The 27,630-nt window shown below is 40.1% G+C and overlaps 2 protein-coding genes across 2 annotated transcripts in view; both read right to left on the bottom strand.

Moving 5' to 3' along the window:
* plcg1 (phospholipase C, gamma 1) overlaps positions 1-6,740 on the bottom strand; it is a 30,983-nt gene extending 24,243 nt beyond the window's left edge. Inside the window, exons 1-2 of the mRNA XM_080899848.1 lie at positions 6,472-6,740; positions 5,141-5,428 (exon numbers count right to left, since the gene is read on the bottom strand). Of these exons, the coding sequence (XP_080755974.1) occupies positions 5,141-5,357 (217 nt within the window). The 5' untranslated portion in view covers positions 5,358-5,428; positions 6,472-6,740. The remainder of the gene's footprint in view (positions 1-5,140; positions 5,429-6,471) is intronic.
* A 2,269-nt stretch (positions 6,741-9,009) lies between these two features.
* On the bottom strand, positions 9,010-25,050 carry top1b (DNA topoisomerase Ib). Its single transcript, XM_080899889.1, has 21 exons — positions 24,892-25,050; positions 24,555-24,579; positions 22,438-22,534; positions 21,468-21,600; positions 21,118-21,173; positions 20,132-20,236; positions 19,958-20,048; positions 19,769-19,854; positions 19,533-19,648; positions 19,325-19,446; positions 19,117-19,239; positions 18,855-19,042; positions 17,812-17,956; positions 17,566-17,709; positions 16,165-16,350; positions 15,541-15,609; positions 15,305-15,419; positions 13,483-13,610; positions 13,225-13,319; positions 12,832-12,981; positions 9,010-10,229 (listed from the first exon to the last, which is right to left on the bottom strand). Exons 1-21 carry the CDS (start codon positions 24,922-24,924, stop codon positions 10,127-10,129), a joined length of 2,310 nt encoding a protein of 769 aa, XP_080756015.1. The 5' UTR covers positions 24,925-25,050; the 3' UTR covers positions 9,010-10,126.
* Positions 25,051-27,630: the final 2,580 nt, after the last annotated feature.

The following is a 27,630-nucleotide window of genomic DNA, read 5'->3' on the forward strand; positions in this document are numbered from 1 at the left end:
AGAAAAATCTATAAACATATTTGAGGAATTTTTGTTAAAAGACATAAATTACTATCAAAATAGATGTGGCTTCTTTTCTTGTGCTCATCTAGAATTACAGCTCTTATTCAAATGCCATGAATTTGACCGTTTCTGCATTTATGTGAACTGCCCCTCTGTGACTGAGCAGATCAATGCAACAGTAGATGTAGAAAGTAACTCGTGTCATTACAATGCAACAGTTCAGTGATATCCAGTAGAGTGCAAAACAAATATCTGTGAAAAATATCCCTAAAAGACCAAAAAACTCGAGTTATCCATGTATTCAGTGCACTGTATTGTCAGTGAGTATTATCACAATTTTTCAACTTTTGAATAGTCTGTAAATTCACTCAGTTAGCTCTCCGATTCTCTTGCAGTCTGCCATCGTCGCTTTCCGAGCTGCTTCTTCCTCAACGCAAGCCGGTTAACAACATTCATTTTAACCTCTTTTATTTGCTCAATGTCAACATGAAGAGTCAAGAAATTGTGGCTCTAGCTAAGGAATCCATTTAGATTGGCAGGATGCGCAAGAAGTTTAATTCGCATAGCCATTTTAGCGTTGCTGTAAGCTTTGGAGAAAAACTAAAGGACAGACGCTTGTCAGTTTTTAAAGGTTAAAAAGAATGAAACAATAAAAAATAAAATCACATACTCTGATAATATAGGCTTAGGGGTCAGAGTACTGACTGAGGCCTCACAGGGTTAAATAAAAAAAATTGATTCTGTTGCTAGTGTATTGATAACACCATAGGAGGAAGCGGATGTGGTATACTGCAGCATCGATTTTATCCCAAACCTAGGAGCAGTTGCAGCACGGCATCATTATGTAGTGTTTATAAAGGGGAAAAAAGTCTCATATTCAAACTCACGATGTGTCAGTCATTACTTAGCAAGTTTATATGCATTTGTCCTGGAATTAATATTACACTGCAGCTTGCATTTCTACAAGACTTTGCCCACGAGTTGAATTTCATGCTTACTGCTGACCATTTATCCTTGCGTGGTTCACACTACATGTGAGAAGTGTTTAATAAAATATGTAATGTTTATATTTAATTTTATCAGTGTCTGAGCTGTGATGTGAGATAGATATATATAGAGACACACACACATTTACATATTCTAAACCAAAAATCTGGGGGGGCTTTTCTGTAATGTTTGCAATAAACTGTTCATTATTGTCCATAATATACATAAAAACTTAATGTCCAACTATACACTTACAGATTTAGAGAAGATTTTCTCAACATTCAACTGAGCAAAAGTGGAAAGGATGTAGAACTTCTAATGAACACCACACCAGGCTTATCAAGATGCAACAAATTTACCCACAGTGGTTTTCTTCAACCAGAGATAAACTGGATGACAGAAACATTTCTACAGTATGTTATTAAATATAACCTGCTAAACAGTGCAGCTAGCCTGTGACGCTGTGTTTGAAGATGAGCAATTTAATGTTGCCCAACGCCACGGCAAAAAGGAAGGACATTAAAGATTTTTCATATCAGGACATAATAAATTACTATTTAGTCTTTACCAGGTCTTACAATTAGGTAAATAGAACTTCAGATGAATAACAAAATAAATAAACCACAATTCAGTAAGAAACTGTGAAATTAACTACATCACATGATTCAAATGCATATAGAGCTGCCTATAGCAGCAATAGCTTGTAGTAATTATTTTCTGTATGCCTTCATGAGTTTCTCATATTGTTGTGGAGGTATTTCGTCCCACGCTTCTTTACAGCGTTGCAGGCATTCATTTATGCACAGCTCTCTTAAGGTCCCACCACAGCATATCACTCAGGCTGATGTCTGGACTTTGCCTTGTCCACTATTCTGTTGTAGATTTGCTGCTTTGTTGCATGACCCAGTTTCAGCCTAGCTTTAGCTGTAGACAGATGGCTTCACTCTAGAATACTTATGGTTCATGGTTGACTCAATGACTGCAAGGTGCCCAGCTCCTGTGGCTGCAAAACAAACCCAACCCATCACCTCTCCACCACCATGCTTGACAACTGGTATGGGGTGTTTGTGCTGACATGCTGTGTTTAGTTTTCACTAGTGGTGGTGCTTTGCATTATTACCAAACATCTCCAGTTTGGTCTTACCTGTTCAAATAACATTGCCTTGGAAGTCTTGTGATTTGCTCACATGCATTTTTGCCTAAGCGGTGCTGTCATGTTCTTTTTATTAAGAAGAGGCTTCCAAACAAGCCATACTTGTTCCATCTTGTTCTTTTTTTACTGTCACAAACTTTAACACTTAAAATGCTAACTGAGGCCTGTACAGTCCGAGATGTTGCTTTTAGGTTTTTTGCAGTTTTCTGAGGATTGCAAGGTCTGCAATGAATTTGTTAGGAGATCCACACTTAAAGACTGATGGACTTTAATTTTTTTGGAAATGGCCTCATATACTTCCCTGATGTCTTTTCTCTTTGCCACTGTGTTAACACACCTGAATTCCCCAGAGCAGTAAATTCCTGAAACATCTGCTTTTGCAGAGATGCTCACACTCACTGATGATCAATTTCAGACTCACAAACAGCTAAGGCCACCACCACCATGTCTTCCATACATACACCTGCCCACCACCCCACTAATGTGAGCCATTGTCTACGTAGCACCTCATCTTTCAGGCTACTTACATACAGACTATATATACGGACCAAGTCCTTTGCAATTTGCCCTTTTAATGAGTGACTTCATCTTGCTTTGTTATTTATTACTGTTGTCCTATTGTCTATTTATATTTCCTTCACAGTTTCGATGTACATGTACAATGACAATAAAGACGTACTCTCTTCTATTCCAAATAAGTGCATCTGATTGGCAGCATTAGTCTTTCACACACTGCTTCTGCATTTTGGCTTCATTTTTGTTAAATAATGTGCTTTTATGCCTTTTTTTGCCAATTGTATTTCAGTTTCTTCAACCAGAGCTTGTAAACATAACAGGGTATGACTATGAGGTTACAAGAACTAAGTTGTTTTGGGGTTTTTTCAAACCAGGACACAAAACTCAAATAAATGGTTGAGAGTATAAAAGTATTCATTCATAAAACTCTAGAAGCGGCTCAGAGTTCATCAAAGCTTGCCAGCGAACTCACTTTCCATCTCCGTAGCTCTCTGATATTAAAATGAGTTGATGGTGCCTAATGACTCAAACATGATTTCGATTCATGTACATATCACCTGGTATCTGTCACACACTAAACGAGGGGGTTAGAAAATGATTCGCATGATACTGCTGAGTTTTACTGAGGATGCTGTGCAGGACGTGTTGCAGCAGTCTCTTTGAAAACAAACTGTACACTCATGTAGTGACTAACAGAACTGGAGCAAACTTTTTCACTTAAAAAGACAGACTGTGAAGCCCAGGTATCCAAGCTGCATATTTATGACACGCTCAGAAGGCACGTCTGTCTACTGACAATCATTCTGCAAGACCACATCCTGCTATGTCAAGCCGCACATACATCATAGTGTGCTGTAGAGTAATATACAAGTGTGCGAGCCACAAATGAGTGCAGCCAATTATCTGATTGGAAACACGGGGCAAAAACTGAAAGGCAAATCACGTGGAGTGGTGAAAAAAAATGCACAAAATACACTTTAAGAGAGGATGGAACAAATGGGTCCACTTCTCAGCACTTTATATTTAGAAGCATACGAGACTGCCGTTTCCACAGTTAATGGACATCATTCTTTCATTGCCATTGATAGGGGGTAAATACACGGGGCCAAATCGTTCCTGAACGATTACACACTTCCAGTAAAAACCCTGGTATTCTATTTCTGAACATTAATGAGCAGCTCAGGCCAATTTCACCTCTCCAGGAGTATCAAATGGCAGCTATGAGCTCATGGGCGTATGAAACCCTTCACTAAGAAGATGATACTGATTTTACCAAAAAAAAAAACAAAAACAAAAAAAAACCATCAAAACAAAAAAAGAAAAGAACACCACTAAGCCTACCCTCCTTTGTGTATGTGTGTGTGTGCTCTTTTTGTTGCATCCGGAGCAGAGTGCAGCTGTGCACAAGGCATCCTGCTACCCAAGAGACAGATGACATTACGACTCACTAAAGGCCTGTGCGTCCTCAGTTAGACACGCTGCTTTGTTGAAGATTAACCTGAATGCCAGCTTCCTGGTACTATACAGAATATTCCTATTAAAAAGGAACAAAAGAGCGCAAGGAAGCAGTATTTCTTCTCTGCGTCGACCCTACAACTATTTGTACCTGACACGTGATTTAATTTCTTCTTCCTCTGATATTCATACCTGCTTTTTCCAAGAGAAATAAATATATTATATTGCAAGAAAATAATCCCAAACAACTGAACATTTAAGCAACCTGTGGTTCAGTAAAGAAGCACTTTAAACACTGATATTACGACACACAGGCGGGGTTGTATGTTTTCTTTCTATCATACAACTTTAGCTATCAGATTGATTTATGCGCTTAAAAAGCAGCCGGTTCAGTTTTACTTCTACCGTACTGATCCCAGTTTCTCCAAACTGTCTTTAGTGTAAAAACCTTGTAAAACCAACCAACCTCTTAAACTACTCATGTATTTGCTCAGTAACTTTAATTTTTAATCCTGGCAGTACAACTTACATTTTTCACAACACAAAGGTTTTGGCATCTTTAAAGGTTAATCAGTTGCCTTGGGTTCCAATGTAGACATCAACTAAAATATCTTACACCAATAGCGACTAGTTACTTGACGCTTAAAGCACTTTTAGCTGTAATGTATAAAAAATAAAATAAAATCCCACATCTACAATATCACTGCACTACCAGTCTCTTATTGATCAGTGGAATCAGTGGAGATTTCACTGCGTCTTTGCTGTATGAATTCAATTATTTGGGGCTTTTAGATGTGACATCACATCCTAACTGACAACACTATCCAACTGTTCACAATACCATCATGTCGGCCCATCGTGCAAGTCTTTTGTGAGGCATTCAAGCATCTTAAAAAAAACGCTGCACCCATCATATTTCTGACTGTATGCCAACCAACCAGTTCTGGCACATATACCTTACAAATTTACCAGTCATCAGGAGCGCTGATATTTGTATGAGCATGTTTGCACTGACAGAATACTCACTCTCGCCCTCTATTTTATCCGTGCCCCGAGTCCAGATAATAGTCCTGGTCTCCAGCTTTACTTGAAATGTCCTTCTCTCTGGCCGCTGGGACTTCTTAGAATAAAATAGTGTCAGTACTGTCCCCAGCTCCAGGTCTCGGTACAGGTTGTTCATCTCTGTGGCGTTGTCCATCCACGGCACAGGTCCATTGGAAAAGAAGCCAGAGGTCCCAGCCATGTTCACTTCCCCTGTTTGTTATCCGTTTCCTCTCAGAACAATCTGCTCAGTACAGGCTTAGACAGGGATACCTACAGGAGGAGAAGAAGGGAGGGGAAGCCCGTGAAACAACAATTCCTCTGGGACTTCATGTGTGTCAGTGCTGCATGCACATTATAAGGCACCAAAGAGTTTGATGCTGTCAAGAGCCATGCTTTAAACGATATTGCATGAAGTGTAAATGTTTCTATCATCCAATCTTTATAAATAAATGCACACTGTAAGACACTGCTACCCATATGTTGAGATACATGTCAAATATGAACGTAGGCAGTAATAATGCTTTATAATGAGCATTTATAAAATTATATTTCTAAAAACTCTTCTTTAATGTTCAGCCCCGAAACCACAAATGACTCATGTCATGTCATACACACACAAATATATATATATATATATTTTACGTTGTACGTCTTGATTACAAACATTCAACTTCTCAGATCATCTTATCTTCCGTACTTACAAGCTAAACAAAAAATGTGGGCAAAGAATATATTTCAAAACATACCTTTGACCTTATTAACTTAAGGGTACAAGTACTGAGAGCAACGATTAGGCTACAACCTTTCAATCCCATCAGAGTGCATTATGTATCATTAAGAGTGGTGTGAATAAATGAGAGCTGCATCAGAAACCCATCGTGCAACGAGAAATCATGTTGATGTAGATAAATACAACAGAAAGGAGAAACGAGGTTTAATGTTATTTAGACTGCTTTTTCAATTAAAAAAAAGAAAAAGACCAACAGGCCTGTAACTCCCTACAGGGAAAAAAGTTTCCTGTGAAAACAGTTTTAGGAATACAACTGGTGGCGAATGGCAGAAGAGTGGGGTTAACGCTGTAACAAGAACCGTCTGGCTATTTTCACGGCGTGGAAACGGGGCCGGTGTGTGCTAGCATTTCGCTGGGCGAAAACAACAAACATACCCTGCTAGACCCGTAAAAAAAAACAGGGGGCTGAGGTAGCAGTAGCTGTTCTATTCATTCCTACTCCTCCTTTTCCTTTTCCGTGCGAAGAAAAATTAACTGGGAAAACAACACGTCGGAGAGGGGCTGCCGTGCTGGAACTACCTACCGCCGCAATCTCGGCCCGACCGCACATCTCCAACGGCTGGCTGCTCCTCTCTCCTCGCGTCTTTTCTCCTTCTTTTTTTTCCCACCCACACTCAGGTTTTCCGTGATTAAATCATCGCCGGGCTCTCATAAGGCGCTGCGGTCCGGACAACAACAATTCCCGTTTCCTCTTCTCGCCTCTGGCCGTCCATAGAGAGAGAGAGGCAGACAGACACCGAAGCCCGTGGTAAGACTACGCAAGTTTGTCTGCTCTCGGATCAAGCCAGCGCAGGCCCTCTCTGGCACGTCAAGCGACCCGGAGTCTGTCACGAGGCTTCCGTCGCGGCTTTTCACAATAAAAGAAGTAATCGCGTCGCGTAAAGAGGTTGAGAATGTAGTTTAAAAAAAGATTAATTTCGTGTAACGCGCCCGTTTCTTAATTAGGGCGACCTGATGTCCCTCTTTATGTGGGACAGCGAGTTTAATTTATTCGTTTTTTGTTTTTGTTTTTTGTTTTATTCCTTGCCCCACTGTCCTACATCTTGAGACAATGTTACACATTTTGACTGGTTCATGCACATTTCTGGCTTTTGCAAAAACTTTTTAATATAGTCAGAAAAAGGTTATCCTAATGCCAGTTCAATCCACTTTTATTTATATAGTGCCAGATCTCAAAAACAGTTACCTCAAGGTGCTTTGTATTGTAAAGTAATGACTACATTAATATAGCGAAAACCTCAACAATAACTCGACCTCCTTATGAGCTAGCATTTCGCACAAACTGTGTTTAGTCTGCATTTATTTTATAGCGATCTGGTCGCCCTATTCACAACAGCTGTATGAAAAACAGATACATAACACTTCACATATCTTTCACACATTTAACATATGCATGTTTATTATCATTATCAATGTTTATTATCAAAGTAGTTGTGCTTTATTTCAAATAAACAGAGGCATCACCATGAGTGTTGGCGAGCGTGTGTACTTTTGGTGTTTTGTTTATGCAGTTGCTTTATCATCTGTGGTGACGGTGAAGCATGTTGTAATACTGGTTTTAAATAGGAAGCAACATCCACAGTTGAATGAGGAAGCAGAAAAAACTGCCGCTCCTTGAGGTTCCTTGAAGGAAATGGTGACCCTGTCATATTTTCAAGATATGACAGGGCTCATAGGGGAGAGCCTCTGATTGTTGGGGAGCGTTTCTAATGTTGTAGGGCCTTTACTCTCCTATACAAAACAACATGAGGTGGCTGATGTTGTGAATTGGTGCAACATAATTAAAATTAAAACACAAGTAGTTGTCACTTGAAGATGGCTCCTAAATGGAGTCCGATTCCATACACTCTTATGGTAAAATGTTCAGCGTCACAACACAAAAAGTATATTTACAAAATAACGTTTGCAAAATACAATTTGGACAGTTTCTGTCTGTTTGGACAGTTTCAGCCCTCATAACAAACTTCAGTAGGGCAATTTATTTTTTTTAGTTAAAATCCAAAATTCCAAAGCCAAGGTTGATGTCATAGTGGTTATGTCCATCTTTGTATACAGTCTATAGTTTTAAACAGGTATTTATCACTTGTATGTTAAGTTTACATCCAAGCCATTTATTACTGATACCATCTAATTATATGCTTGTAATTTTTCTTACTGCATCATTTTGAAACATTCTTTCTTCTTGTTGTTTACCTTGGATTTCTTTGTATGTAGATGTGGAGAAGCAGAGACATCAGACAGTTTGTTTCTCTGATAGTCACACTTATTAGTGGGAAAAAGTGACTAAATAAAACCAATAACTACACTTTAAGGTCACTTACATTTCAGGTAGATAACTTAATCAGACTGATTTATGTCCTTCAAAGAAACCACTGACGCCTGTTTCCCTAATTATTCTTCAGTGTACAGTATTATCAACACCCCGATATTTTTTGTATTTGCTCAACAGAATTGTGACATTAAATTTCTCCCGCTGCCTTTAATGTCCATGTTTTATAAACCCAAGGACTAAGGGTTGTTGTTTTGACCTGATTTGCCATCTCTAAAAGTCAGTCAGTAGCCCTGTATTACAATATTCAGCTAAAATATGTGTATATGGCTGCTAATTGCTGCGAGGTAAAGCATCGTTACCTGATTTGCGTTCTAAATCCAACATCTGCAAAACTCTTTTTGAGGGCAAACGTTTTGACAAAGACATGCACTTAATTTGTAGTCAATCATGGCACTTCCGGTTTGACCCTGCTGTTCTGACTGCAAATAACGGCACAACGAGCAGTTGAAGCGGAATGGTATCGGCCTCTTAAAGACCCAGACCTTTCCTGAACACAGAGCTTACTGTGTCTCCTAAACATAGCCTTAAATAAACTTTTTTTTTTTTTTTAGTTATTTTTTCCATTATAATTGTACATTTTAAAACATAAGTTGTTGACTGATTCCTGTTGATTCCCTCCACATCAGGAATCAGACAATGATTACACAGACATGTGTAATCAGACAATGAGCTTATTTTTAATGCCCACTTGAAAACTAATCAAAGCTGGCAACAAAAAGACGAAAAAGACAAGTCTGATGTTTTATTCTGAAACCTACAAAGCTCAAAACAAGCATTCAACTAACCAGGATTGCGATTGTGTGGTACAAGATCATATAGCAAGAAATATTAATGACAAAAGTTAGAATATCCATTCACATTTGCAAATGAATTCAAAGACACGTTCTGCTTTATCAGAGCAATACAAAAACAGCACGTTACAATGACAGACTTTTGAGATCTTATTTGGCAAAAATCCACCCCCCTTTTGTCAGGAGGAGCTATCCTGTATTTATTTTTTTATTTTTTTTAGCTCTGGCATACAGTACATACACTGCCTTTCAGCTGCTTCAAGTAACCAAGATCCATATTACACAGAGTTCATCGTAAAACTGAGGAAACGAACACGCAAAAGTTGCATTTGAGCAATGAAAAGCCTTCTGCTATAATGCTTACAGCACACATTTTAAAAAATACTGAATCAGTCACTAAAAGAACAAAACAAAACAAAAAACAGACAAAAGTATATGTACATCCCTGAAAGAAACAGCAAACTCAGAGAGGTGATGGAAAAAAGGACGACATTCTGTGCGCTAATAGTTGTGCGAGCATAGTGCTGGGGGTTTTCTGATCTTCACACTGTCACCAGTCTGTCATTTCATTTCATCTTTCACACTAAAATTACACAAATGAAAAGTCATCACATCACCTCTCTCTCGTGTTGCGTCTCACAGTCTCCCATACAAACATTTGTTTAATTCATTATTCTATGACAATATAGATTTATTTCTCAATAAATCTGATGGCTTACAAATTTCAATACATTTTATCTCACAAAAGATAATACTAATGCGTCCGTCGCTGCTGGGTCACAGGCAGATAGCTGCAGCTACATACGCAATACTGTAGTTTTGTAAGAGAGAGATGCCCTTCGGCAGCTTGGTCAAATGGTTAAGGAGTTATTTTCCTATACATAGCTAATCCTTATGTACAGCACAATTATTCACCTGCGATCGGCTCTCGAGCAGAGGCTTACCTTCCTCCTTCACTGCCCTGCAGCAGCAACACAGTGGAAACATTTTGACATCTCCTGCAAACCATTTTCATATCAAAGGCATGGGTATAAAAGGTAAAACATTAAATAGGTTTAAAACTCATAGTCTTTATCGGCCATGTCGATCGCCCAGGCGAACTTCTCTCTCTGGGTTTTGTTGTAGATTTTCTCAATGGGAATACCGAACTTCTTGCACCTGGGATTGGAGGAAAGACAAGACAGAATGAAAAAAGAAATACTGTGTGAAATGCAACAGTGGCAGTTCGACAAATAGGTTGATAAAAGAGTGGTTTTGTTTCAGCTGATGGCTGCTGTCAGGTCTTGCGAGCTTCCGTTAACTGCAGTTTTCTTACGCTTCTGTATAATTACGGTTTCAGATCCCCTCGCTCTCTCTTTTGCTTTTTGAGTGTTTCATTTGACAAAAACAATAAAACACAATATGAACGATTTCAAGATTAAGAGATTTGACTTAATTTTTCATATATTCTCTACATATTGTTATAACTTGGCCACAAAAAGCATGCAGTGAAAGTCTGCTGTCACGTCAATACTAATACTGGATTTTATTTTTTGTTACAGTACTGGTAAATTTGCAGCAGTTTGTTGGATATCAGTAGGACATCACATCGTCTTTGGCTTGGAGACTGACTGGGCCGTTTGTCCTTGGTTTGCAGGCAATCTAAACAATGTGGCATGAAAGTGTCCATGTGACTCACTGAACAGGAAAGTCTAAGAAGAATATTAGAGAGCAAATCAGCTGCAAACAGAAAATTAGTTTCTGTTTTCTAAGAAAGGTTTTATGCACACATTCACAGAACACTGAACTACTGGTGATGGTAAAAAAATGATTCACTCTGGTTACACGGCCCTCGTGTAGGCTTCTTTTTCTACCACAAACTTATCAGTAGAAACACCTTATACCAACTGTCAAGCACGGTGGTGGAGGGGTGATGATTTGGGCTTGTTTTGACCTGGGAACTCAAGTATTCTTGAGGGAGATGTCAGGCCATCTGTCCAACAGCTAAAGCTCAGCACAAGTATGGGCAATCGCAATTCCAAGCACAGCAGCAAATCTACAAAAAATAAGAGTCGAGGTGTTGCAACAGGCCAGTCAAAGTCCAGACCTCGACCCGAATGAAATGTGGTAGGCCCTTAAGAGAGCTGTGCAGATGCCCACAAACCTCAATGAACTAAAGCAAAACTAAAGCTGTAAAGAAATGTGTGACAAAGTTTCTTCACAACAATGTGAACGAGTCTTACAGAGAACAATTACTTTAAGTTATTGCTGCTAAAAGCGGTTGTTGGGGTCGAGTTTTTGAAAGCTTTCTTTTTCACATCATTGTGATCTGAGACGTCTGGAACAAAGGTACTTAATTGACACACAAGATTTTACAAGCCTGCTGCCTGTGGCAGGACATAAAACATATTTATCCATCCTTTTTTAAATCTGTTTATTCAATTCAGGGTCGCAGGGAGGCTGGAGTCTATCCCGGCTGTGTTGGGGTGAAAGGTACACAGTGGACAGTTTGACAGTCAATCGTTATGCTCTCATATTATTTCTAATACATAAAAACAAACACACAGCTTCTGATTTTGTAGTTTTTACATAAAAAACAATTACGGTTTATAATTGAAGGTTAAACCTTAACATGTGGATCCAATACTCTAACAAACTAACAATCACACTTCACACAGCTTTATGTGACTGTTGAGGGCAAAGTTAAAAGCATAAAATGTGGCAAGAATGGAGTAGAAGAAGAATAAAGACAGAATGAAACACTTTTGATTAGACAGCTTTGACAAAGATTACTTAATAAATATTACGATGTATATTAAGTATTTATACTTCTTCTGCAGCGCGGTACTGTTTATGTTATGGTCTCAAGGGTCTTGTGTATTATTTGGACCCTCAGTTAACATTAGTGAAAGTCAGTTTCTGTTTAATTGCTGCTGCTGCTTTTAATGTTTAAAGTTTTTGATCTTTGTGCTCAACTTCTGAGTCCTTGCTTCAGATTTATCATTTTGTTGACAGTTAATTTTGAAATTTGTAGATAAAGACTCAATAAAGACTTTCCTGGTTAAGTCATCCAAAAGCTAAAGCTGTTACTGAGATATAATAAAATGAGAGAAACCATGATTAACTAGCTAAAATTTTAATTTCCTAGCCGTTAAGCCAGTGTACCTTCACCATACCATTACTCACAAATACCATAGTTTACACCATATTCCCATGCACCACCCTTTATTAGGATCCCCATCCCTTACGCCCTACAACCAAGAAAATCACGGAGGATTCCTGTATCCATTGTGCTTGAGGAGGAGGTTCTCCATAAATAGCTGTGGGGCATCGGTTAAGGAGGGCGGACCGCCATGTTCCCCCTCTCTATGGCCAAGTCCCTCCATTCACCCACAGACAGCACCTCATTGCCTTCCCACATGGAGGAAGGAGGGCTGTTTTGCGACGCTCCCTAGCTTTCAGAAACAAACCCCATTGTTCCTCACGCTCACACGCTTTTCTTCCTCTTATTTTCCTTTTGCAGCAGTTAGCTTTTTTGCTTGAGCTGCTCCTTTTCCTACAATGCAAAAGCATTTCCTGCCTTTCTGTCACCAAGGGTAGGTATGGACTGCACATACCCACCCACCCAGAGGCTGCCTGCCTATTTATCAGTAGGGGGGTTGCTCATAAAGTCATAGTATAAAACAACAAAAAAAAAAAAAAAAAAAAAGATGCTCTGATTAAATAATAATTAACAGCTAATAAACGCAGATACAGAATGTCTTCTGTGCACAATAAATACCATGCCACAGAGATGCGTGGATCCAGGTAATTAAGCTTGGAGGTTCCCAGAGCAATTTGTTTGTTCTCCTCTCTGTCTGTGGCTTGCACCTGGAGTTTCATCAGCTGCTCCTCTATCCTCTGTACAGCTTTACGCTTCATCTCCACAGCCCTTACAAAGAAAAACAAACACAGGGCAGAGAGAAGGAAGAAGACAGATACACAAGATGCAAAGGAAAACAAAGACGGGGGTGTACGAAGGCGGGGAGACAGAGAGAGACGAGGAATTATAACGACAGACTTTAAATGCCCTGGACACCATTTAAACTTCGTTGCTGAGGAGCAAAGATGTTTAAGTAATTAAGTAATTGATCAAACTCTCTTGTACTCATTAGCGGTGCTAATGTTTTCTTACTTTTTGCTCTTGTCATCATGGGAAGCCTTGTGATCAGCTTTGGCAGCCTTCAGCTGCTTCCTGGCTGCTGATAGTTGATTTTGTTTCTCATCGATCTACAATCACAACAAATGCACACAGAGTGAAGTCTAAAAGCTGCACCACCAAAAGAGTGGATAGCTTTACCTTTAATGGGTACCAAAAAAATGCCTGTTTACTGAGAACAAATTCTAATGGAGGAATAACAAAACCAGAAACAATCGTAACACAGACGTTTACCTTGTTCTGAAGATTTTGCATGGACTTCTCAAATGTTTTGGGCGGAGCTCTCTGGTGGTTGCAAAGAATGGCCACGGCCCGGTTGGCTCGGTTGTATGATAGGATCTTTGCTGGGATGCTGTCATCAGCTGTTGATCCAAAAACAACATAAGAGGAAAAGTTTAGAATGATTTAAATTTAAAATGACCCAAACTTTGCTGTGTAAAGGGTTTAGCCAATTTGCTAAATTGCTGCTAACCTGCTGTTACTATAATTCTATCACATAATGTAATAAAGTAGTTATTTTTGAATGGAAAGGCCCAAAAAGGCATTAAGTGTACAATGCTCATGTGAACAGTTATTATTAGTCATTCCTTCTTCCTTTTTCACCTTTCCTCTGCGCTGTTGCTCTCCCAGGTTTAATGAACAGACACGCGTATAATGACATCTGTCTGTACAGTACAAGTAGACTGGTATACAGCTTAAAAGTACAGGCTTAAAGTTACCTGTGTGAGAGGAGCAGGAGTCAGTACTTTTGTTTACATGGTGGAAACAATACTTTAATACCTGCACTGTCATGAATATAAACTCCAGAGTCCAGGTGTCACAAACAGTGACTGTAGAAAACAAAATCACTTCTACAGTCACTGGTCACAACACAGCACAGAAGCCACCAGTTACAGCTTCACATACACTCCCAGGTCACTTTATTATGCAAACTTGTTCAGCTGCTTGCAAATATCTAATAAGCCATGGCAGCAGCTCAGTACATTTAGGAATGCAGACACGGTCAAGTTCAAAGTGAGCGTCAGAACGAGAAAGAAAAGTGATTTAAATGTCTTTGAACCTGGCGTGCTGGTTGGTGCCAGGCTGGTCTGAGTATCTGAGAAACAGCTGATTTGCTGGGATTTTCCCATACAACTATCTCTAATGGTACAGAGAACTGTATAAAAAAGAAAAAATATCCAGTGAGCAGCACTTCTCTAGGAAAAAATGCCTTGTTCATGTCAGAAATCAGAGAAGAATAATCTGAATGCTTCGAGCTGACAGGAAGGAAACAGTAAAAGTTAAAGAACCAATTGTTATACCCAAGGTATGCAGAAGAGCACCTCTAAAAGCACAACACATTTAACACTGAAGAAGACGGGCTACAGCAGCAGAAGATGACACCGGTGCCACATCAGTCAGCAAAGAACACGAACATGAGTCTACAATTTGCACGAGCTCACCCAAACTGCACAACAGAAGATTGGCTCATCTGATGAGATTTGAGTTCATTCTGTAGAGTCAGAATTTGATGTACATGAAAACACTGATTCATCCTGTCTTATAATAGTTCAGACTGCTGCTGCTGGTGTAATGTTGTGGGATATGCTTTCTTGGCAGACTTCGGGCCCCTTAATACCAGCTGAGCCTGCCTGAGTATTGTTGCTGAATCCATCTAACCCCGCTCCTGTCAGGATAAAACACCATGTCACAAAGCTCAGATCATCTCAGTCTGGTTTCTTGAACATAACAAGAAGTTCACTGTACTCAAACAACCTCCACAGTCACCAGATCTCAAACCAATAGAGAAACTTTGGAATGAGGTAGAATGGGAGATTTGAGTTATGGATGTGTGGCTGACAAATCTGCAACAACTGATGCCGTCATATGAATGTGGACCAAAATCTCTGAGGAATGTTTCCAGCACCTTGTTGAATCTATATCATGAAGAATTAAGGCAGTTGTGAAGGCCAAACCTGAGAGTAGCAAAGAGTACCTAATAAATTGAGACTAGCACTAACTTATTTAATGATGACAATGAGTTGCTATAAGACTACATGAAACCATTTTCACTCACAACAGGTCAGCTCCTTGAGCTGCTGTTGCAGGGTGATGGAGGCGTTATAGGTACGGAAAACTTTGGCTGTAAGTCCATCCATCAGCTCCTGTAGGTGCTTATTTAGAATAGATGTCTGCAGGAAACACAGAAAAGAAGAGGGAACAACAGTTAAGGAGGGCAGGTGAATCAGAATTATACAAAGTAGTTAAAGTAAACAGTTAACGTGAAGGCAGGTATTCTTGTGTGTTTCTCACATTCAGTCTGTCAAAGAGGTCGTCTTCAGGCTGTTTGTTTTCCAGGAACAACTGGAGGTTTTTAAAGACCTGACAGGAAACAAGAACGAAGATGTACTCAGCCTCAAATCAGTCACTTACATTTAACTCTTAAAACTGTGGCCATGGATGCACTGACACATTGTTACCAGCAGAGGGTGTGGGTTTATTTGTGCCCATGATGACAAGTGCAGGTGGTTTATAGACTGCAGGTTAGTGTGCTTTGTGTGAGTGCTTTTTAACTGGTACTTCAGAGGAAATGCAGCCAAATAGACAGGACCCAGACGTGCTGAAGAATTTGCAATTAAAAACGCGTGTGTGTGTGTGTGTGTGTGTGTGTGTGTGTGTGTGTGTGTGTGTGTGTGTGTGTGTGTGTGTGTGTCGTTTGTACACTCTGTTAATGGCAGGAAACAGACCACCCTGTGAGGCAGAGCTGACGGAAAACTATTTCTTTCTGATCACCTGCCTGTACAAACATCCTCCATAGATTAGAACATTTTTATCTCATCAACACTAAATTCCACATCTGTCATTACACAACCAATATCTGCCACAGCACCTCTTTCTTCCCTCATTAACTCCTCCCCTTCTCATTTCCTTCCTTACCCTCTTCTCCACGGGTATTTTGTTGTAGTAGCGGATGGAGTCTTTTCCTAAAAAGTCAAACTCCACAACGTACTCCTGGTCGTCCAGCTTGGGGTACAGTTTGATGTGTTCCACTCGCAGCGAGCAGCAGCCAACGGTGTCCGCCGTCTCGCCTTCCTCCTTTTCGTTACCTGCCCTCAGAGCCAGCTATGAGAAAAACACCAAACATCACAAACATAAGCAAAACTTCAGAGCAGAACATTTGGTCAGGATTTATGTAGGCCCTGTGATGAACTGCTGAGCTGTTCGGCATGTAACCCGCCCCCGGCCCAGTGACAGTTGGGATAAACTCCATGTCACCCATGTGACTCTGAACAGCATGACTTGTTAAGAAATCTTAGACTTAGTTTACCAGTGGAACTAAAGAAGGACCTATGATTTGTGTGACAGTAAATGTCATTTGCTGACACAGACTGGGTAATGTGTTAGAAATGAAAGGATACCACATTGTTTGATGGAAATTAACATTTTCAGCCTACAGAGGGCTGAATTTAAAGACATCCCAAAAACCACAAAGATGCTGGTCTTCTATGGCAAATGCCAATCAGGCTCCACAGTTTCATGCAGTGAGCACAGAGCCCAGCTCACCCTGCCCCTTGCACAAAGGAGCAGATACTGGTCCTACTGATGGGTTAAGGACTTTCTACGGTCAGCAAACCTTCTGGTAATGACACGTATTGATGTGCCATCCTGGAGGAGCTGGACTACCTGTGAAACCTCTGTAGGGTGCAGGTGTTGCCTCATGCTACCAGTAGTGACACTGACCCCAGCCAAAGAGGGAGGAAGAAGAGGGGAAGCCGTCTAAGATAAGATTTAATTGCTGGGATTTTTATAGATGGAGATGATATGACGTATGATAGGGAACTAGCCAAAGAAGCAATGTTGAAAAAGTGAAAAGTAGATTGAAGTTGGAAGGAAATTCATTCTAATTTGGTGGGGTTTATATCTCAAGCACAGACATCAGGACTGCCTCTGCACGTGGGCCCACGGCCCTGGATGTCTGGAGTGAGAGATGAGACGAGGAGTCAGCAATGGCCTTATGGTGGCCTGGAATATGTTCAGCTCGGAATAGGAACTGGTGAGTGACTGACAGCTGTGGAGGACAACACATTAAAGGGATGATGGACGGAAATGAGAACGTAGTGCTTGGAGGCATAGGGAATGCACGAGATGTGAAAATTCAGCTGAATTATCTACAATAGTTCACGTCACTTTACAGCAATTTCCCTTTTCAACCTACTACTTCCACTAGTTCTACTTCTACTACTTAAATCAAAGCTGCTGTACGTTCTTGTCTATAATCTACTTTATCTATTTTATCACTTGGTGCAGTCACCATAATTTTATTGTATTCTTATTTACCTTGTCTATGAAGTACAGCGCCACAGCTCTCTGTCTGATCCTCATCTCTTTTGACTTCCAGTCCTCTCTGTACTGAGCACGGATGCGATCCACACACTTCTTTAAACGCCGGGCAGTTTCATATTTCTGCCAGTCCTTCTCCCCCTGCACACACACACACACACACACACACACGTACGTCCCATCATTGGGAAAATGGTAGAAAAAAAAGGTTACTGGGGGAAAAGGCGGCGAAAGCGCGGGTACCTTGATCCTGGAGCTCGGGTTTAACATGATGTACTTGATGGAGCCCTGGATGTTCTCTGTCCAAGATGCTAACCAGGTTACTTTGTTGTCATGTCGAACCTCCTTCCATTTTGTCCCTGGGGGAGGTTTGGGGTGCTTGGAGTCCCTACATAAAAAGAGCCAGAGTTACCAAACAGGTGCAAAACATGCTGGCACATTTCCACTGATCTATGTTTGGAGCTGTTCCCACGGTGGAGCTTTGTGCTGATTTAAAAGCGTTCCTCAGAGGTACCAAAAATTAAATAACTGATCTTTTTTCTGCAGTGTAAACACCACAGCTATGAGACAATAGTGCAAAGAGAACATAAAATCCCACCTTCCAGTATGCGGGGGTGAACATGTCCTCCCTGGCTTGTGTTATTGTTTGCACAGATACAGTTTACACTGACAGGAAGACCACCTTTGACATGGTGCCAGAAGCGCATGTGTGTGTGTCAGTGATACATCTGCCATACTGTATATGCGACAGGCAGCACGTACAATCTTTTACCCAGTGTTTTTTCTTTGATGGCAACTGACCGCTACAATTTAGCTTTCCCATAAACTCTCCCACACATCCCGCCTCCAAAGCAAAAACAACATCATTTCCACAGTCTGTAAATAAATACGGTAATCACAAAATCAAAAGACAGAAGCACAGATTAACAGAAAACAAGGCAGACAGGTGGTAAAACAAGGTGATCGGTGTGGGGTAAATGCCTGTGACCTCCTGACCAAACACTTCATCAATACTCAAAGCCTCATCAGTTGCTGCTTATTATATCCTTTCACATGCACACATCCTCTTATTTTATCCCTTTAACAACAACAGTCTCATCATCTTTCACATGTCCTCACCTAAAATGGTTTTACAGGGCCACCTTGTGGTAAATCTCATAACCAAACACGATAACAACAACTTGTGTCCAGATTTTATGTTTCTGCTATGCTTCGCCTCTGAAACAGGAACGGTTAAAGATCAGGGCAGCTGAGGTGGCGATAACGGTGACAAAGAGATTTCCTACTTGCTACAGTTAATAATGATGTCTTCGGGTCTGATGCGCCGCTTCAGCATGCCCATCTTTGGATGGTCCCCCCGTCCTCGGAAAAGGCCCGGCGGCTCGATGCGGAAATTTCCGATCCTCTCCTTGTGGTTGTCCATGATGCAGAAACCATACTCCTGAAGGAGCCGTTCATTTTCCTCTTTGATTTTCTACAAGATGTATGAAGATATATTGAGAAATCCCAGAGTTCTCGAGGTTGGAAGAGTGCACCTAACTGCAATACCTGTTTCTCCTCTTTAGACATCTGTTTCCGAGCTTCTGACTGGGCCTTGAAGTACTCGCTCATCTCACTGAAGTCACATTTATTCAGGTCAGTAATCACAGACTTCTCCTCTGATGTCATTTCCTAAAATAAAACAGAAGACATGTGAAGCCCCATTTAAATACTTGGAAATTCACACTATCTGCAGAGCCATGTCCATTTTCCTCACCTTCCTCCAGTCTTTAAAGAAGTTCTTCCTAAAGATGTCCTTCGTGGTATACTCATGATCCAACATTTTGGCAAAAAATGTTGCAACCTCTTCAGCAGGAGCACTCAGCTTCATAGGCTTACCTACAAATACAGGAAATTACATTATTTTAATAAAAGATAATAATAAGTACACAAAAATAAGTTTTCTTTAATACAAACTGACTCACCACCATAGTAAAATTTAACTTTGCCTGGCAAGGGTTCGTATGGAGGCGCAAACACTGGACCTTTATGTTCCAGGAAGCGCCATTTGGAGCCGTCGGTATATCTTTCCTCCTCCCACCTAATCATGACAAACAACAACACAACACAACCGATGAGAGAGAAAAAACTGCACTTTATCTAAATAAGTGGTTTGTAATTTCCTGAGGAAAAGATCAATTTGTGTCTATAATTAACTCACCATTTCCACTTCTCTTCTTCTTCTTTTTTCACTTTCTTCCCGTCTGTTCCTTTTTTGTCTTTTATCTTCTTTTTGTGCTTTATACCCTAAAAAATGGATTCAATTAAATAGATCTACAAGGAGATACACAGCAGATGCCCCAACCCGGAAAATATTTTTGTCATTACAGTGTATTAACATGTAATAAACCTCATCTTCCTCGTCTTCGTCGTACTCATGTTTCCTCTTTTTGGCCTTTTTGTCGTGTTCCAACTTGACTTTTTTGGGCTTGTATTCATATCTGTAGAAAATTACACCACTACATGAACAACCAAAGCTGAACTGCAACTACAAGCGTATTGGATTCATTTGAATGACACCTACTCTTCATCATCATACTCTTGTCTGGAGCTCTTGTTGTGTTGGGGTGAGGGGTAGAAGCCATTGTCTTCCTCAGGTTCACTCTTAATGCCAGCAGGGCTCCTGTCTCTAATTGGCACGTCAAAGACATTGAACAGCATTTTAGTAAATGACAACAAAGCAATAACTGCTCTTTAGTATAATTATTTTAAAAGCAAATAACGGCTGATTCATGAGTACTTTTACTGCATGATAACTGCAAAGGTCTTTAGCCATCTGTCATTTCTTGTTATTTTGCTAGAAAAACAGGAAATGGGTGCAGTGATGGACTGAAACGTGCAGGCACAAATGACACTGCAGACTATAAGTCAAAAACAGAGTTTGTGCAATTCTAAAATGAAAGTCAATATTTGGTATGACCACATTTATAAAGTCTCTTAGGCAAGCCTGTAATTTCTTTAAATCTTCAGGAATCGTTCTCCAGGCTTCTAGAAGGACATTCAAAGCTCTTCGTTGGATGTTGGCTAATCCATGACTGACCGTGTTTCTTTCTGCATTTTCTATTTTTTTTCTTTCAACTATATTAGTAGTGTGTTTTGGAATAAATAGCAAGCTGAAAAATAAAGGATTTGCCAGACACTTTTCAAATGATATTCCAGGTTCAATCAAAATCTGTCACGTTACTGTGTTCATAATTTTATCAATTTTGGCAAGTGCCATTTTTATGCTTGAATCATGCATACATCAGTGTTAAGTGTCTTAAAAAAACAAACAAAAAAAACATTCCTCTGAAAATGGTCAGGTACAAGGACTGGACTGAAAATAAGTAAAAACACAAAACAAAAACAAAAAATCAGCCAATGTTCAAAGTAAAACTTTGAAAAACCTTCGGATATAATGGAGAACTGTTGTTCAAGAGCATTTTACCACTAGAAGTAATAGATAAAGAAATGAAATGTGCTTCAGGACTTGTGCAGAGTCTGTAGCTGCAACAAAGCGATCATGTTTACCTCACATATCCATTTTCCTTCTCCCTTTTAGGCTTCTCTAAATGAGATGATTGAATCTGAGAAATGAGAAAATATAGAAAACCATGTTAAAACGTATGCCACACCTTTGCCAACTTTAAAAACTAATTTTAAACTTTAGCATATAGTCAGAGTTAACTGAAAACCAGAGGGGCTCTGGTTGCTTGTCAGTGTTTGTTTCTAATGAGGCCAATCTCTCTGGAGGATTTTAGAAACGTTAAAAAAAACAGGACCAAAAACAATTTGTCACAAAAAATAACGACTCACAATCTTTACTCCAAACACATATAAAGCTTTTCATTTAAAAGCATACCGACGACCCATAAACAAACCTTCTCTTCTCTCCTCTTGTCTTTGTCCCTGTCTTTGTGTTTTTGTCTGTGTTTGTCTGAGCTGCTGTCGCTGTGCTTCAGTCGCTCTTTGTCTTTGTCTCTGTGTTTCTTCTCAGAGTGCTCCTTATGCTCACTAGAACACAGAAGACACAAAAGGCAGAGATCAAGCGTAAAAGGTCAGACGAGGTCTGGATGTGCAGACACAGAAGATGCCATCACAAAAAAAAACAAAAAAAACAACCACCGGCAACGTACGGTTATCGTTTTTAATCACACAAATACAGAGACGCGGGCTGTCAACAATAACGGACAAAGTATCTGATATCATATCTCACAGTACAATAATATTGAATGGGTTGCATTGTTGTATTTTGTCATGTTTCTCAGGTCTTTGTCTGAATTTCTACGAACATTATTGCTAAGGATTGTCTTATTGCATTGGAGTCACACTGGGTTAAATATGTACACTTGGGTTTTAAGGGGTATTTATTATTTTCTTCTTTTTTTTTTTTTTTTTTTTTTTTTTGGGTTGTATGGAAGCCCCAAACGCAATTTCATTGTTCTTGACAATGACAATAAATAAATAAATACTAAATACTAAATACTAATGACAGCTACTTATGACACACAAAAAGAAACCATAACAAATCCACAATGGTTCCAAGATTGAAAGATTTCATTAAGAAACTTAATTTGACGTTGCTGTATTTATTTTAGTTAAATCAGCAGTCACTTGAGTCTTTCATATTACTGTGTTTGATACTGACAAAATGAAATTTGGATTTTGTCAGGATCCTCCTCATTTAAAATGTTCCCATAACACCGCAAAAGTGAATACATACCATTACAAAGACTTAACTCTGAAAACCGATTATTTCAAGAGAGTAAGGGAACAGCCAAACATAAAGGCAGGTGTGAATGATGTTTAGCAGATCACCAAATAACTGAGACAAAGAAACAGACATCTTACCTGTTGCTGTGCTTGAATTTCTCTCGCTCCTTGTCTTTTTTGTGATCTTTGTGTCTGTGTTCCTTGTCTTTGTGCTTGTCTTTATGTTTGTGTGTGTCTACAGTACAAGGGAGAAATCAACTTGTTGAGAAGCATTTAAAGATATCAGAACAAAAACTTTTTAAATGATTCTTTCACAATTAGCTGTTTGCAATTTGCATGATTTGTCAGGATGTGTCACCTCCAAGGCAACATTCACTTACCAACACTTTATTAGGTACACTTATTCAATTGCTTGTTAATGCAAATATCCAATCAGCCATTCACATGAAAGCATTTATTATGTATTCAGGCAGCATCAAAAAGGTGAGGAAAGGTGAAGTGATTTTTGATGTGGTGTGGTTGATGGTGCCAGATATCCCAGACATTTCAGAAACTGCTGATTTACTGGGATCTTCCCATACAACCATCTCTAGGTTTACAGAGAATGGTCCAAAAATATTTACAGAGAGCGGCAGTTATCTGGGAGAAATCGTCTTGTTGATGCCACAGATCAGAGTAGAATGGCCAAAGTGCCTATAGGAAAGGAACAGTAAGTCAAATAACCAATTGTTACAACCAAAATGTGCAGAAGAGCATCTCTCAGCAGCAGAAGACCACACTGGGTGCCACTCCTGTCAGCTAAGAACAGGCTAAAATTTGCACAGGCTCACCACAATCACCAGATCACAAGTCAAAAGAGCACACTATGGGATGCATGGCTGGATGGATATGCAACTTACAAATCTCCAGCATCTATGATGCCATCATGTCGACATGGGCCAAACTCTCTGAGGAATGTTTCCAGCACGTCGTTGAATCTATACCACTAGAAATTAAAGTAGCTCTGAAGGCAGGCCACAGCCTGCACAAAGTGTACCTAATAAAGCGGCAGCTGAATGTACATGCCTTGGTAAAGCTGCAACAAATCTACTGAGAAGTGACATCTTAAGGACGAACTGTGCAACAAACGTCCGTTCCCTTACTTCTGGTTCCAAATCTCGGAGAAACACTTTGTCAACAAACATGCAAACACACAAAACAAAAATCTCTTAATGCATGCAGAGATAATTGCAATGAGACAATAAGAGACACAAATCTCCAAAAGAAGAACTTGGCTGGTGAGGACTGGGGGGGGGGCTAAGTATGTTTCATACCCACCCAGCAAAACATCATTCCTCCACGGGTATTTTCCACATAGATCAATTTTGTTTTCATACACTCCTGCTGCCAGCCAAACGACTAGCCCGTAATGATTCTGCATGTTCTCCTAATATTAAAATGCTTCCTGCTGAGTAAAATCCCCCCAAAGGTAGACCTGAAACAGTCTGATCATCACCTTGTGACTCTCTGTTGTCATGGCAGTTTAATAACCACATAATCAGCTTTTGTAATATATACCACATTTTAATAAGAAACTAATTTCCCTCAGACAGCTTTGCTTTGCATCAAATAAAGCATTTAAACAAAAAAGGCTGCTCCCAACTTAAGTGTAATTTAAGTATAATTTGTGCCAAAAAAATAAAAAAATGTGGATGTTTTTAATAATGCCGTGCAACTTTTTTCAGTGTGTGAGAGGGCTTGAAGTTTGGTGTGAGTATTCCTCGTTAACAGTGCAGATAAATATCTCTTAAGGAAGGATGGAGGCAGAGCACAGGTGGTGGTGAGATAGGGGCAGGGAGAGGCGATAAGCTCCCAGCTCTCGCCTCCATATCACGGCAGACAGTTGGCTCTGTGCTCGGCGCCCTGCCTGCTTCATACAGAAAAAGAAAATGGCGCAGAGACTAAGTCCTCAGCCCCAATTCGGCCACTTTCGGCTCCAAAATTCGCTGCGATTCCACGCACGTATCGCCAGTCTAAAGCATGCAAAATTTACACGACGCCAGGCCCTTTCGGAATACCCCGTCAGATTAAAAAAACGAGACTGGCAAGGGTGCATTTCAGACCCTCTTTTTGAACAATAGCCGCAAGAGAGTGGAGGAGAAGGGACTTAGTCTCTGGGACGCCATTTCTGTCCTTTAAAAAAACTAACAGTAGACAGATTCCAGCTGGAAATCAAGAGTCAGAATGAACAAGAAAATCCTCATTAGAGGTCCTACCGCTTCCTTTAGATCCGGAATTGACCTGAAAATTGTGAAAAAATGTTTTTAATATTTCAATTTTAAAAACGCCGGTAAGCTCGCTTATTCAAGTTTCAATAGGAATATACGCTGAGCCTAGGAATGTGCGTATTTCTGCACAACAAAGAGCCGAGAGAGCACAAAAATGTAAAAGTTTTCTCCTAAAATAAACAGAGCAGCCTAACTTGCAGCGACAGCTAACGTTAATTTGCGCTCATTTCATATCCTGATGGTTAATACTTGTGTTATGTCTGTTATTGCTGAGAGAATTGATCCAAAACTGTACAGAAGACACTAATTATCGGCCAAAAGCTACCTGGGAATCTCCGCGTCCGTGGTCTCCGCTCATGGTCAAGTTGTTTTTGTTTGTTACGCAGGTAAAGTTAAGAGTAGACAGCTGTTAAAGGATGCAGCCGCACAGGATGCGAGGCTCGGGGAACCCTCACTGACAGCCTGGAATGGAGTCCCGATGTTTACCGACTGCGCATGCGCAACCCAACCTGGAAGAAGGCTGTGCATGGTCCTTACCTGAACCGCTATCATAACACCATTTTTACCGGGTTGGTGAGGACACTGGACATAAAAGATCGGAAAACTGGAAATTGTGTTGGAGCCCAAAGATTTTGAACTTTTAGCTGTTTCACAAGTTTTTACAGCTTTTCCTGTTGGGCTTCAATTTGATAAATATGTGTGTAAACTTACGGAAAAAAGTTATGTTAGCTCAGTGTGAACATTTGTTGTTATTTTATAGCATATTTCTATAGTACATATTGGAAAAACCAAAACAACAACAAAAAACCCCACACTTTGTTATGTTAAGTCCAAAATTGATGTCATGTCCAGTGGCCACATTGAAGTCTTTTGATCCTCGGGCCCCATGTTTGACATCTATGAACAAACATTGAAAATGTGACGTCATTCAGGGGTAAAAGCGCAAAGGATTCTGGGAACGAGTGGCAAGTGGTACTAGCGCACGCAGGCTTTCACATGAAAACAGTCACACAGCGATAAAAAGAAACACAAAAAATGGCAAGAATTTGTTGTATTATTAACTGCAATAGCCGGTCGCATGACAGCCACGGGAAGCCGACGGTAAAGAGATCGGTTTTTATCGGATTACGTCGTGGAAGAGAAATTGTTTAACCCTTGTATGGTGTTCGGGTCTGTGAGACCCGTTTTCAGTTTTTTTCAAAAGAAAAATTAAACAATTAATTATTTTTTCAACCTGAAATTCATTGGCTTTGGCTTATTTTCTGTGAAGAACATAAATCTGGACTAATTTTCAATGACCTCATACTGTACCTCCCCCCACGCATTTACATTACATACAAGGTGTTCGGGTCCACTGGACCCAGGTCTAATAAAAGTGTTGAAAGTGCAGGTCCTGTGTTCCCACACTCTGTCCTCCTCCTTTCTGGTGCTGCTGATAGTGTTTTCTTCCCCTCCTGCTCCCGCACAAAGTTGCAACATTGTTGAAAATTCAACTATCAACACCGTCTGCTCTGACATTCCCACACATTTTACCCTCTTTCTTGAGGGATCCAAATTTTATTTTCTCATACCCTGTCCCACCTGCAAATTAGGGGCATAATACTATAAATAAGACTTTGCCAGTGTGGTTCTTTATCACAACTGATCAAGATGGCAAAAGATTATCTGCTGCGAGGGCCATCCAATTGATTTTGGAAAAGAGAGAGGCTTCGGATGATGATGTTGACAAAGAGGTTTCAGAATATTTCACATTTCTGAAAATTCAGAGTCTGACAGTGACTTTGAAGAAGAGGACGAGGTTGATCACCATTTAGTAACAAAACGAAGACGAGCACCCCATCTGCAGCCAGCTCCAGGACCAGAACAAGCCCACCAGACAGCAAGTGAAGAAATATGGATGTCAATAACTGGTGAAATTGAATGGTCTTCTTGCCCAAGAAATGAGCCACCCTGCAGAGCTGTTACTGTGATAAGCCAGGGCCAACACAGCTGACAGTTACTCATGTGCAGGACATCAAGTCTTCATTTGAGCTTTTCATCCCAGATCCCATCCAGAAAATTATTCTGGATTGCAGTAATCTAGAAGGAAGGTGTTTTTTTGGAGAGAGGTGGAAGGAGATGGACCAAATTCATCTAAGAACCCCAAAGGCCTACTTTGGGGTTCTTATCCTTGCAGGAGTTTTCAGGTCCAAAGGGGAATCCACCGAATCCCTGTGGGATTCAGAAACCGGCACGAACCTTTCCGTGCATCAATGTCTCTGGAAAACTTCCACAAAATTTCCAGGATTATCTGTTTTTAACCGAGACGACAGACCAGCTCGACGGCAGAGAGACAAGCTAGCTGCCATCAGGACAGTGTGGGATAAGTGTGTGCACCACCTCTCCCTGTTTTACAAACCTGGGCCTAATGTCACCATTGATGAGCAGCTGATCCCATTTAGTTGTGAAACATATTGCTTCACGTGTAAATGTGTTGTGTCTTTCCACTCACTCCACTTGATTATAACTGATTTATTTTTTTTATAACATTTTATAAAAAGAAACAAAAAACGAGAAGCACATTAATTCATAAATGTGATCTAACAAAGGTAAAGGGAAAAAAATTAACCATGTTTGCTGTTCATATGGCTTGTAATTGGGATGAAGTAAACATCTGTTGAGTAATTTAACATAAAATTGTTTGATAGAGTTAATTTGGAAAGCCAAAACTCTAGCGGGTCCACCAGACCCATGAACACTGGCTGAGTAACAAAACTATGAACACCACACAAGGGTTAAGCCATGTTTCCGAAGTAACAAAGAGCCGACGGATGGCCTGGATTGCAGAGCAAATATAACGTTTCAGAACACTCCAGCTCACATGTTAGTCTGCTCCAAGCATTTCCACAAAGGTACATCTTCTGTTGTAGTTGTGATTGTGTAATTTATCTTAATATAATTGTTGATGTAGGTTACAAAGAAGTCTTATATTGATTTGAACTGAATTTGTTGCGCTATGCTGCTTTGTTCACTGTGGCTTTGCGGGCTAATGTTTGTTGTGTTTTGTAGGAAAACCAGCCTACAA

The sequence above is a fragment of the Rhamphochromis sp. 'chilingali' genome (genome assembly GCF_963969265.1).
Source record: "Rhamphochromis sp. 'chilingali' genome assembly, chromosome: 12".
NCBI lineage: Eukaryota > Metazoa > Chordata > Actinopteri > Cichliformes > Cichlidae > Rhamphochromis > Rhamphochromis sp. 'chilingali'.

Excerpts from the sequence above, each read along its gene's own strand:
- top1b (XM_080899889.1), bottom strand. The coding sequence starts at position 24,924 with ATGAGCGGAGACCACGGACGCGGAGATTCCCAG. Across the intron at positions 19,855-19,957 it reads ACGAAGACGAGGAAGATGAG|GGTATAAAGCACAAAAAGAA; the intron begins GTTTATTACATG and ends TCCATTTTTTAG. Across the intron at positions 10,230-12,831 it reads CCACGCATCTCTGTGGCATG|GTGCAAGAAGTTCGGTATTC; the intron begins GTATTTATTGTG and ends CTCCAATCCCAG.